The sequence below is a fragment of the Triticum aestivum genome, chromosome 6D (assembly GCF_018294505.1).
Source record: "Triticum aestivum cultivar Chinese Spring chromosome 6D, IWGSC CS RefSeq v2.1, whole genome shotgun sequence".
Lineage (NCBI taxonomy): Eukaryota > Viridiplantae > Streptophyta > Magnoliopsida > Poales > Poaceae > Triticum > Triticum aestivum.
Genome location: NC_057811.1, coordinates 52,793,393 through 52,806,766, shown reverse-complemented (window position 1 = coordinate 52,806,766; position 13,374 = coordinate 52,793,393). Strand labels below are relative to the sequence as shown.

At 52.2% G+C, this 13,374-nt stretch overlaps 2 protein-coding genes across 2 annotated transcripts; one reads left to right on the top strand and one right to left on the bottom strand.

The window, feature by feature from the left end:
• Positions 1 to 1,719: 1,719 nt before the first annotated feature.
• LOC123141045 (uncharacterized) lies at positions 1,720 to 9,193 on the bottom strand. Its single transcript, XM_044560289.1, has 2 exons — positions 8,295 to 9,193; positions 1,720 to 3,284 (listed from the first exon to the last, which is right to left on the bottom strand). The coding sequence occupies exons 1-2, from the start codon at positions 8,665 to 8,667 to the stop codon at positions 2,242 to 2,244; spliced, it is 1,416 nt and encodes a 471-aa protein (XP_044416224.1). The 5' UTR covers positions 8,668 to 9,193; the 3' UTR covers positions 1,720 to 2,241.
• A 1,247-nt stretch (positions 9,194 to 10,440) lies between these two features.
• On the top strand, positions 10,441 to 12,983 carry LOC123142421 (linoleate 9S-lipoxygenase 2-like). The gene is made up of 4 exons (XM_044561345.1): positions 10,441 to 10,487; positions 10,589 to 10,694; positions 10,957 to 11,191; positions 12,553 to 12,983. The coding sequence occupies exons 2-4, from the start codon at positions 10,593 to 10,595 to the stop codon at positions 12,981 to 12,983; spliced, it is 768 nt and encodes a 255-aa protein (XP_044417280.1). The 5' UTR covers positions 10,441 to 10,487; positions 10,589 to 10,592.
• Positions 12,984 to 13,374: the final 391 nt, after the last annotated feature.

Here is a 13,374-nt window from a genome sequence, read left to right as displayed (position 1 = left end):
GCGTCTTCTGTTCCTGGGTTCCCGGGGCCAGCGCTCACACGCATCTGCCACTTAAACTGCATTTAACACAGAGTGGGGTAGGCTTATGTCTGTTGCCAACGGCAAAGTGTACAGAAACAAATGTGGTATTTTTAACTTCAATCTCTATGATTTTTGAGTTCTCCGACAGCGAAAAAAGCCACAATGAGACAGGTTGTCCAGCTTCAGAGCGACTGCAAGTTAGTGATAAGCATGAGCCAACATGCTATGGAGCAGTAACAAGCATGAGCATAGCTGGTGTGCGAGTATCCTAGGAGCGTCTTAATTACGGAGACAATTACAGTTAGCAAACCAAAAGCCATATCTTATAGCTAAGTTACCACAGCAAAGTTCAATAAGCACTGAATGCAGACATAAATGTTGAAAAATCACCCAGCTTGAACAATTGCATGCTATATTTCAGAATGCAAATCAAACTGCGTTTCGCTCTTATTATGGTTGGAAAGGAAAACATGTACTTCCATGTTAATCTATGTCCTAACCTATGTGCAGCAAAATTCATCTCAAGGTGTTTTTTTTATTTTTTGGCCAAGTCAAATGTGGCATTGATGTCTTGAAAATCAAAGGGGCCAGATAAAGGCTGGATATGAGCACGAGACCAAAGTGCACACTAGCGTAATACATACATGCCCTCTTTGTGGCAATTTTTGACATCCCTGTGGGAACTTCCAGTCCTCTAGCTTTATATATTCCCAGATTTACCCAAGCTGACTGTAATCCTTCTCTCTTTAATTCATCACAATAATCTAAACTTCTCCTTGAGTTGTTCAATGCTCCCCTTAGTCGTTCACTGTTCAATTGATAACATCAGATTCAGTTCTTCTTAATATAGGGACAGCCCCTAATGTTAGAGGGCAGCAGATATCAGTTCATGTAGTAGACCAACTCTGACTTCCACATTGTACCTCAGTACTGCTCAGTTGAATTTGTAATGCTGCTAAAAAATCTTTGAGCTCGGGATATTATGCCACGATCCTCAAATGCTATGGATGCAAATGTGCAGCCTGAAAAATGAAGATCATCACCAAATTTACTTCAATGGCATGAACTTCTTTCTTTTCAAACATGTGGAAAGCTGACCAAGAATAAAGAGAAATCCAAAACCACACCAAGACCTTAACCCACAATACTCGGTCGAGTATCTAGTTTGCACTCATTTGCCTTATATTGAAGCAGCAAGTTAGACAATTCACTATGGTGAGCAATATTATATAATTAAAATTCCACGAAAAGCTCACACTTTACAAAGATGGAACTTTGCACCTTCAACTACATATATAAGAAGATGGATGCTGAAGATGTCTCTTGATATGGTGTCCACATTCTATTTTCAGAATTTGATGTTAACATTCTTCTGAAGAAGCTGCAATCGTTAGAAATACTTGTCTATCTGGTAATGATTTGTGCATATTATTCAGCCCACTTTATAGCAAAGCTAGCATTAGTTTTTAAGGTATGTGAAGCTAACTGTAACCTAGTGGATGTGGCTCCAGCTAAGAAACTGGAGGCCAAGGCCAAACAAGACAGAAATTGTGTCTCAAGATGAACTTAATAGATATGTTGAAACAATATACAATAAAAGAACCGATCAGTGTGCTCTATGTATTTAGCTTTGGTGAGAAACATTACAAGTGGTTCAACAGCAATGCATACATGATTAGGAGCCCATTTCAGTATGGTCCATATTCAAACCAGGGAAAATAACACAAGATATGATCACCTTCACATTGCCTGCCCGATACCAGTTTGCCATGGTCAAAAAGCATCTGTTGCAATGTGCTGGAGTGACAGTATTCAATGTTCAGAACAATTCCTGTAGAATTGTATCTACAGGCTTAGATTCTCCATAGGCCAAAATGTCGTTTTAGTCTCGACCTATATGAATAAGAGGCAAGTGCCAGAGTAATATGCAGCATTGTCAAAACAAAGCCCCACAGTATAATATACATAAACAAGCCACTAAGGTGCATTGGAAGAAAAAACATATACATTTCAAGCTTATCTATTACACATGCCACCCATTTGAAGCAACAGAGGAACATGCAGCATTTGATGCAGACCTTAGAGCTGGATTTTAACCCTCAACTCTCACCAACTGCAATGTCCTCCAATCAATGATCATAATTTATTCCCTTTTCCATATAAAACATTTGCATTACATCATCTGCTATACAATCATATTATCTGGACAGGAAGAAAAACTCATAGATTGTCCAATGTTGGATACAGTTTTGTAAGACTAGGTGTTATCCATATGGGAGTAGGCCAGTTGGACCAAAGTGGAGGGGAGACAAGTTCCTCACTACTGTTATTTGCCAGGTCAAAAACTGCAATGTCACGCCGGTTATTCTTGTAAAAAGTTAGATACTTGTGGTCATCAGTAACATACACATTGTTTGCCTTCAACTGTGGATATTCTTCAGCAGAGAGACAAAGTGATTGGTTCTGCCCAACCAACAACACATGATCCTTCAAGCTATTTATTCCCACAACCTTTTCAGGCATAGTCTCAACTTCAAATATTTTGATCTTAGAGGTATAGTGGACATGCGTTGAAGTGTCAGCACATGGATCACAGTCAACCACATGTTGGGATCTAAAAACTTGCATCAGATCCCCACATGGAGCCTGAACAATGTAAAATGTTGGACAACTGAAGATATCTGCCCAGCCTGCAATTAACTCCGTTGCGACCACAGGGCCTCTGAGATCGAAGGCGTGAATTTCTCCTAGTGATGCCACTGCATATAACATACCATCTTTGTACACGCAGTCTTGAAAAAAGCAACGTAGTTTCAGCCAGGTCCACTTGTCATCCCCTAACCAAGCAAATGAGAGTTGCCCATCTGGATCATGAATAAGCACCGCGATGTAGCCTCCTGTGGATGCATCATAAAATACAAATGCCTTTTTCTGTAGGTATTGTCGCAGCTCGCCAAGATCGACGGCTTGAGGATCTGTGGTACTACGGTGCTCCGTCGTGTCCCGAGAGTAAATGTACTTACATAAGGCACCTGTTTCATCGAAAACGGGAGTCACTTGCACGATGGTGATCACCGACGGGAGAGCAATCTGTTCACATGTGATGGGATTGACAATATGCATCTCGGACCTCTCATCAGCAGAAATCAGCCAGCCATTTGATGACCCAATCAGATACCTGCTGCGAATAGGTGGCTCCGGGAGAGTCAACTTGCATGACCTCTTCTCCGCGAGGCTGTAGAGGCACGTGTAGGAATGGGCAACTCAATTCACAGGAGGGCCAAGGGCCAGTACATATACATGTGTATGGTAAAGTGCAAGAGAGACTATACACATCTAACACCCCCCCCTCAAACTCATGGTGGATCAACAACACTGAGTTTGGAGAGAAGAAAACTATGCTGCGCTTGAGTCTGTGCCTTCGTGAAGAAGTCCGCCAACTGTAACTCAGAGGGCACATAGTGAAGAGCGAGAGTCTGATCCTGCACAGCAGCACGCACAAAGTGGGCATCCACACCGATGTGCTTGGTGAGCTTGTGCTTCACCGGGTCACGCGCAATACTGATAGCACCAGTACTGCCTGACAATAAGGGAGTCGAGGTAGTAGCAGACACACCAAAGTCCTCAAGTAACCACCGTAACCAGACCACCTCAGCCGTCAGCAGAGCCATGGCTCGCAACTCAGCCTCTGTACTCGAGCGAGAAACGGCAGTCTGTTTCTTTGTCTTCCAGGCAATAAGAGAGCCACCAAGAAAGACACAATAAGCAGACAGCGAGCGTCGATCAGAGGGATCACTAGCCCAGGTAGCATCAGAGTAGGCCTGGAGCTCAAGAGAGCTGGAGCGGGGAAAGAAAAGACGTTGAGAGAGCGAGCCACGAAGATATCGTAGAACACGGAGGAGATGACTATAGTGGACAGAGGTGGGGGCTGAAACGAACTGACTCAGGATATGAACAGGATAGGAGATATCAGGACGCGTAACAGCAAGATAGACAAGACTGCCAACAAGGTGACGATAGCGAGTGGGGTTAGGGAGAGGGTCACCATCAGAAGCACGAAGCTGAACGTTGAGTTCCATAGGAGTCACAACTGTGCGCTCATCACCGAGAGCAGCGCGAGCAAGAAGATCCTGAATATATTTTTCTTGGGAGATGTAGAAGCCATCAGAGGTCGAGGAGATCTCAATCCCAAGAAAATAGCGAAGTGGACCAAGATCAGTCATGAGGAACTGGTCGCGAAGGCGAGCCTTAACAAAGGCTATGTAGTCAGAGTCGTCACCAGTGATGATCATGTCATCAACATAGAGAAGGAGCAGAGTCCGACCACGAGGAGACGTGTGAACAAACAACGCGGGATCATGATCACTGGGCAAGAAGCCAGCGGCAGTCACCACAGAGGCGAAGCGCTCAAACCAGGCGCGAGGGGCCTGTTTAAGACCATAGAGGGAGCGGCGAAGTCGACAGACCAAACCATCAGGAGCATAGTACCCCGGTGGTGGCTGCATATAAACCTCCTCACGCAACTCGCCATTAAGAAAAGCGTTCTGAACATCAAGTTGAGAGATAGACCAATGACGAACAGAAGCAACAGCAAGAAGAGTGCGAACAGTGGTCATGTGGGCCACAGGAGCGAATGTCTCATCATAATCGCGTCCCTGCTCCTGCTGAAAACCACGGGCCACAAGGCGCGCTTTGTAGCGCTCAAGAGAACCATCAGAGCGAGTCTTAATCTTGTAGACCCACTTGCAGGTGATGGGACGGACACCGGAAGGGAGGGAAACCAGATCCCATGTGCCAGAGCGCTCAAGGGCAGCAAGCTCTTCGGCCATCGCAAGCTGCCATTCAGGCTGAGTCATGGCAGTCCGATAGGAAGTGGGCTCAGCAATAACAGAGAGACCGTACCGATCAGGAGAGTAGCGATCAGGCGGGGGGCGAGGCCGAGCACGGAGGTTATGAACCGGGGGAGGCGTGAAAGGAGGTGCACCAGAGGTGGAAGGCGCATCAGGGGAAACATCCTCAGAACGAGGGCGACGAGTATAGTGAAGAGGAAATGGTGAGAGAGGGCGACGGACTGGAGATGATGGTGGAGAGTTGGAGGAGGAGGATGGGGAAGATGGTGTCGGTGGTGAAGGAGAAGGAAGGAGAGGTGCAGGCGGAGGAGGAAAAACATGAGGAGGCACATAGCAGGGTGTATCAGGGAGAAGAAGAAAAGAAAGATCGTCCACAGAGAAGCTCGAGGTAGAAGGACGTGGGTAGTAAGAGCGAGACTCGTCAAAGGTCACATCACGCGAGATGCGCAAACGACGACCAACAGGATCCCAGCAGCGATAGCCCTTGTGCTCATCACTGTAGCCAAGAAAAACACACTCAACCGACTGAGCAGTCAGTTTGGTGCGTTCTCGCGGGGCAAGAAGGACATAGCACACACATCCAAACATACGAAGAGCTGAGTAGTCAGGAGAGCGACCAGTGAGACACTCCATAGGAATACCACCCTGCAGAGCAGTCGATGGCTGTATGTTGATGAGATAGGTGGATGCAGAAACAGCCTCAGCCCAAAAATGGGGTGGGAGAGAAGCGGCAATCATCAGAGCACGAGCCGTCTCAAGTAGATGACGATGCTTACGTTCGGCAACGCCATTCTGAGCATGTGCACCAGGACATGAGAACTGGGCAAGAGTACCCTGTTCCGCAAGAAAACCACGCAACAGCTGGGAGATAAACTCACCAGCGGAGTCAGCACGAAAAGTACGAATGGGCGTGGAAAACTGGGTGTGAACCATGGCAGCAAAACGTTTGTATATAGAGAGAACCTCGCTACGAGATTTCATAAAGTAGAGCCAAGTGTAGCGAGAGAAATCATCAATAAACAAGATATAGTAGCGGTGACCACCTTTCGAATCAAAGGGAGCAGGACCCCATACATCAGAATGAACTAAGTCAAAAGGACGCTGAGATACCGACTCACTGGTAGGATAAGGTAACTGGGTCTGTTTGCCAAGTCTGCAGCCATTACAATGTAAAGAAACATCTCCAGATACAGACCCTAAGAGGCCCTGACGAACTAAAGAAGACAAGCGAGAGCCACATATGTGACCAAGGCGATGATGCCACTGCTGGAAGGACGCAGACGAAGAGGCAGCAAGAGCATGGGAGCTGGCTGAAGTGGTGGCAGCGGAAGGAACACAAAGCCAGTCAACCTCCCAAAGGCCCTCTGACTCACGGCGCCGGGGGCCAGCACCAACCAAAGCCTTGGTGCGACGATCCTGAATGGAGCAAGAGTCGGTATCAAGAATGACACGACAACCAGAATCAGTAAGTTGGGCAGCGGAAAAAAGATTCATGGTGAGGCGAGGAACATGTGAAACACTAGGAACAGAAAAAGATGGAGTGGAAAGAAGACCACGGCTAGCAACAGGAAGAGGTGTGCCATCAGCGGTAAGAACATTAACAGGCGAATCAAGAGGTCGGAGAGAAGACAGCACGGAAGAATCAGAAGACATATGAAAAGAGGCTCCAGAATCCAGAACCCACGAAGATGTACCTGACTGTGTAGATGCCTGCGGTGGTGGAGCAGTGGCTGCAGTCACAGCAGCAGCGGAACCGGTCGACGAAGAGCCTGAGGAAGCTAAGAGACGCTTGAGCCTCATAATGTCCTGGTCAGTGAGTGACGGGGTCGAGGAGGATCCAGGAGTCCCACTGGAAGAGGAGCGCCTCTGGTCTCGCTTCTTCTCACGGCAATCAGACTCTGGGTGACCTGGCCGAGAGCAGTAGCCACAGAAGGTGTCACGGCGCGACCGGCCCCTCTCAGCATAAGAAGGACGACCCACCCCCCTGAAGGAGTAGGCAGGAGCGGTGGAGCGGTGAGGCGAGCAGGTGGCATAGGAGCTCGGGCGGCCAACACTGATGGAACCACAAGTAACCCAGCAGAGCGTAGGCGGGTCTCTTCAGCACGAAGCTCAGCAAGTACCTCCGAGATAGGAACACGACCACGAGCGAGCAGGTGAGCACGGCGAGGCTCGAACTCAGAGCGAAGACGAGATAAGAACTCGTGAACCCGCTGAAACTCCAAATCGGACCGTGTAGTCTGACAGCAACGGCAAGTTCCACAAACGACGGTCCGAAGAGAGTCAAGCTGACGCCAGATGGCAGAGCACTGTGAATAGAACTCATCAACAGAGGAATCACCTTGCTGGAGTGCATGCTCCTGACGCACCACAGATAGGTAGAGAGCATCACCAGAGGGCTGATAGCGCTGACAGAGATAAGACCACATCGCTGCAACTGTGCCAAGTCCCATGAACTTCGAGGCGAACTGAGGAAGGACACTCGCAGTAAGAACAGCAGCAGCACGAGCATCATCATTGCACCACTGAGTGTAAGCAGATAGATCATCACGATAGGCAGAAAGGGCATCCGAATAGGCTGACATCTGCTGATCATAGGCATCAACTGCAGTATCATCGAGAGCCTTGGCGGCATCACGATCAGCCTGGGAAGCATCAGCAGCAAGAACCGGCGGTGCTGGCGGGGTAGGAGCCACTGGAGCAACAGGGCAAGGCGGACAGGGGACCTCGCCAGAGAGAACACCCCACAAAAGGAGACCGCGCATGTGGATACGCATAAAGCCCGCAAACTCGGCATAGTTGGTGCCATCGAAGATCACCGAGCACCGAGGAACGGCGACATAGCCCGAAGAAGACATGATGAGCTCTTTTTTTTTGTCAACTGCTACAGGAGACCCTGATCCAGATCGGGATCGGGCTCGCGCTGGCTCGATCCAGCCCCGATGGAGGAAGCGGGGGGAGGGGGAGGGCGAGCGTGGGAGGGGCCGGACCTGGGCAGCACCGGCTGCAGCAGGAGGCGGCCAGTGGCTGCCGGGGCGCGGGGAGGTGGCTGCCGGCCGCGGCCGAGCACGGGAAGGCGCGGGGCGGCGCGAGGCGGCAACGGCAGGCCGCGGCCGCGCTCGGGGCGGCGCGGGACAGCGACGGCAGGCCGCGGCCGAGCTCGGGGCAGCGCAAGCCAGGGCGAGACGGCGTGGCGGCGGGGAGGAAGAGTCGGGGGCGAGGGAGGAGGTGGCCGGCGCCGGCGACGAGGTAGAGGGAGGCCGGCGAGGGGGAGCTAGGCACGGAGCTGCGAGCGTGCGGGAGCGAAAGAGAAACCTAAGCATCTGATATCATGTTAGGAATGGGCAACTCAATTCACAGGAAGGCCAAGGGCCAGTACATATACATGTGTATGGTAAAGTGCAAGAGAGACTATACATATCTAACAGCACGCAACGCTCTCACCAGCGGATTCAGATGTGTATAAGAGGCACGGCGTCTGGCGCCGCTGGTACTGCTCAAGTTTGTGCAGGCTGGAATATGCGGAGCGCCACGAGGTGCAGACGGAGCAGGCACACATCAGGTCAGGGATCTCCAGGTGTGCAAATATGGACATCAGGACATCCTGTGGCAGCTCTGGCAATCCAGCAATTGCAACCTCCGTCAGAGGTCCATGGATGTGATTTTCTTTGAGGAATTTCTTCGGCAAACAGGGAGGAAGAAGACCTAGCAGCCCAGGCACTCTGAAGACTAGAGAGCGCAGATTCCTCCTGTGGATAGCTAGACTCGACACTCTGGATACGCTACAGGTACCACCCATTGGAGATAAATCGGCACTTTCAGAACAAGCAATTTCTCGTTGGAAGGTTGCAATCCTGGATGGGGCACACAGAGGGCACGGCCAGGCAGGCTCTTGGGAGTACTTATGGGTGGCCTCCCCTCCTGCTGCCGGAAATTGGACTCCGACAAGGCCACTACCAAAAAAGGTTCGGACTTTGAATCGAACGGGTTGCCGCAAGCAATCCGAGTGCTCGCGCTCCTCTGCAGGACTGAACCAAATCCGAGAGATCGAACAACAGAACTAACCCACAGAGAGTAGCAAGCTCAAGATCACAGTTCGGAGAACTACGAGGAGATAGAGCGCGACGGCGAGGTGGGGATTCGCCCGGCCTCCGTCGCCTTCGTCGTCAGATGCGGTAAACCGGGAATCAGAGAGCGGTCGCTGAAGGGCAAGTGGAGGTGGGACTTTATGGTACCAGGATGACGGTGGGGTGGGGATTCGTCGGAGGCGGTCCTCGGGGGGCGGCGGCGGCGGCTCGGCGGTTTGGTTACTAGGGCCAATGGCTGATAGGCCTGAGACAGGTGAGTAGGAGGTGCCCTCGCCGAAGCCAAAAAAAAAAAGAAAAAACTACTCCCTTTACTCCTCCGTAACAATTGAACTCAAAACGTCTAATATTTTGATACTCCCACCGTCTAGAAATACTTGTCCTACAAATATATGTATCTAGACTTATTTTAGTTATAGATGCATCCATTTTATTCATTTCTAGGACAAGTATTTCCGGACGGAGGGAGTATAAAGTATAATATTGATATGATGGATAAACTTGAGGAGGATTGGAGCCCGGAACACTAAGAGCATCTTTGATAGATAATGTAGATGTATAAATAACTGCTTTTTTACATCTGCGAGATCGAAAAACGTAGCTGCAATATATGATGTAGATATAAAATATAACCGTTGGTGATCCATATATACATCACCAGGCGCTTGGTGATGTAAAACGCCCAACCTCGCACCAAAGCCAAACTGCCCACTCTGAAACTTCTCGCCGCCCACCCGATGTCTCGCCTCCTCTCGCACGCCTGCTGCCGGCTGCCGCCCGACCCCATGGCCGACTCCGACTCCGACGACCCCGCCACTGCCGTCGTCGGTCGACCCACCTCGTCGCGGCCGCCGCCGGCGCTACAACCTTTCCCCAACCCCGCCTCTTCCACCATGTCGCGCCCCCCATCCCGCCACGTCAGTGTCACCCCACCCCGGCCGGTCACTGCAGCGGGAACAGGTGCCCCGTCGATGAAGAAGCAGCCGGCAGCTAAACCCCGTGGTGGCGGCGCGCAACCCCATCATGACTCCATCTCGGGAGGCAAAGAAGGCGAAGGCGACCGTGGCTGCTTCGGCCAATTTGATGTTGTCAGCGGTCGCAACAACTGCCTCCGGACATGGGCCACCTCCTCCGCGGCTCAAGGATGAAATTTGAAATGCTAAGTTTGATGTTATCCTTATGTGCATTTTTTTGTTGAATCATGAACTTTGTTTGACATAATGCACTTTTGTTTGTTGGATTATGAGCATTGTTTGCTACGGAAGTTGAGTTCATGTTAAAATTAGTAAAGTTAGTACCAATCTGCATGTTCTGCCTCAAATTGTGATACTTCCATTCAATTAACTCCCTTCATCTGCACTACCGTGACACGATGAACATAAATACACAGGCGCGGGAGATTCTCATCAAGGAGGACGGCGTCATCGAGTTGACCGTCTTCCCGGGCAAGCACGCGATGCCGATGTCTTCCATGCATCGCCTACAAGAACTGGAACTTCACCGAGCAAGCTCTCCCCGACGATCTAATCAAGAGGTGGGTAGAATATTAACTAAACAGGACAATCGATTAAATGCGAGGATTAGTCAATAATCCATGTACACCATGGTTGGTAACAATTAATCAATCTGGTGCAGGGGCATGGCGGTGGAAGACCCAACTAGTCCGTACAAGGTGCGGTTGCTGATCAAGGACTACCCGTACGCAACGGACGGGATGGCCATCTGGCATGCCATCGAGGGGGTTCGGCTCCTCTTGTTACGGTACAGTAGCTAGTAGAATCTGCCGTTCAAATCCAATCGGAAGGCTCTTCTTTCTTCCCCTCCATCTCCGTAACAGTGATGCCTTCTTCCTCAGGAAGAGCTTGCCCGGCCAGGATGTTTAGCGCCGTTCTTGCTATCCGTCGACGCTCAGTCGCGCACCGACCACCAATCCATGCAGATTCTACTAGCTACTGTACCGGTACAGTAACAACACGACTGTAGAGGAGCCGAACCCCGAGCAGTGGGTGGTAGACTACCTGGTCATCTACTACACTGACGACGGCGTGCTCCTGGAAGACGTAGAGCCGCAGGCATGGTGGATGGAGGTGCGAGAGGTCGGGCATGGCGACCTCAAGGATGCACCTTGGTGGCCCAACATGCAGACGGTGGCGGAGCTGGTCAAGGCCTGCATCACCATTATCTGGATTGGGTCGGCTCTGCACGCGGCCGTCAACTTTGGGCAGTACCCTTACTCAGGTTAAGAAAAAGGATTTCCCCCCATTTTATATTATAAAGCAAACCTCCGATACATCCAGCACGCTGGGGCCGCAGCACAGATAAACCCAAAAAAAAACAAAAGAAAATGAAAGAGAAATGAATGCCGACACTGGCAGATCAACGACGAAAGGAAGACCAGCAACCGCTGCACCCTCCGACGAAGTGCCACCGCATTCTCAGCATCTCGAAGCGCCTCGCACCAAGCAACACCTTCAAGAAGGAATGCGACGACGCCGCCGCTGTTGCCCGAACAAGTTCTAGGGTTTCCCCCGGTACACGAAGGATGGTGGGGAAGGGATATATCCGACGCCCCTCAGGAAGGTCCAATGGCGCCCGCAAGCGTCACCGCGTCGGTGCCGGACAAGCCGACAAGGATTTCTCCCGATCCACAACCACCACCATCACCCGAGGCACTTCAAGATGCACCACCACAACAGCCGCCCACCAGCCTGTGCCACCACGGTTACCGGACACCCCCGCCGCCTCACTGGAGCTGCCAACACGAGGCCTAGCTCGGGCAAGGAGACCCCGGCCACGGGAGCGAGCACAACTCGGACGGGGGGAGGGGACAACCTCCACCGCCGCAGCGGAGCCGACCGGACGCGGCTACGAGGACTTGCCGGGCCGCTCGACGGCCCGGCCGGGTCCACTTGGACCCGGACAATCCTGTCGCCACGCTGCAACTCGCCGACCGACGAAGTCCTCACCACCCGAGACCGCTGCCAACATGCCATCACCAGGAAACGACGCCGCGGAACACAGAGCCACCGGCCAACCCAAACCCAGATGGGGCCCAAATGGGCCCAGATCTAGGCTGGGCGGGCGCCGCCAGCCACCAGCACCACCGCGCCGCCCCACGGCCAACGGCCGCACCGCCGCGTCGAGCACCACCGTGGCACGCGGCATCACCGCCGACGGGCCACACCGACGCCGGTCGAGGAGCACCGCCGCCAGCCCCCACCGGCCGGGCATGGGGGGCCACGCACGGGGAAGGGCAGGCCCGCCGCCGCCAGCACCACGTGGCCGAGGCCCGGCGGCGCTCGCTGGCGGCGGCGGGAGGAAGGAGATGCGAGGAGAGAGCCTGGAGGGGAGCGGCGGAAGGGCCCCCGGGCCGCCTCGCCCGGGGAGGCGACGCGGGGGGTACTGGGAAGGGAGGAGGGGCAGGGGGAGGGGTGGGGGAGTGGGAGAGGCTCGCGGCGACGGCGGGCTCCGGCCGCGGCGGCACAGGAACCCTAGGCGGAGGAGGGAGCTCGGGGTCCGAAGATTTAGTACCTACGAGTCTTTTTGATTCAAAGACCTTGGAGGTGGAGGGGCATGCGACCACTCTACCCCTTACTCAAGTTATCACCCCAACAAGCCATCGGCGAGCCGGCGCCCGATGCCCGAGCGAGGCTCCGATGAGTACGCGGAGCTAGAGAAAGATCCGGTGAAGGTGTTCCTCCGCACCATCACCCACCCGTCTCAGGCCCTCATCGGCATCTCGCTGATAGGGGTCCTGTCCAAGCATTCCTCCGACGAGCTCTACCTGGGGCAGCACGACATGCCGGAGTGGACGTCGGACGCCACGGCGCTGGAGGCGTTCAAGCAGTTCGGCGTGAGGTTGGAGGACATCGAGAAACATGTGCTGGCCATGAACGTGAATCCTCAGCTGAAGAACCGCATGGGACCAGCCATGTTTCCCTACATGCTGCCCTACCCCAACACCTCCGACCACACGGATGAGGCCGAAGGGCTCACGGCCAGGGGCATCCCCAATAGCATCTCCACCTGAGAGGTCGAGGAGGAGGTCTCTTCGTGCACAGTATGTAATTTCACTTCTGCTTTGGTACACCCCTAGACACAAGGACGGCTCAGATTAGCCCATACCTCTTCATAAGTAAGGTCATGATAGGCATTTTTTATAAACTCTTTTTTTTTGAGAATCATGTATACGCTGTACATTAACGGACGTGCACACCCTGCCGTGCTGGGCTGGCCCATTCAGCACATTCATCCTTACTTTTTTTTGAAACCGCAAAAACCGTGCTTGCTGCAGGATTCGAACCTAGGTCCTTCAACAATTAGCACAGCCGCAATAACCAGCTAGGCAACCGGACCTCTAATGTCAGGTAGGCAACCGGACCTCTAGTGTCAAGTAAGTTTTTTTATACTTGAAATACAAC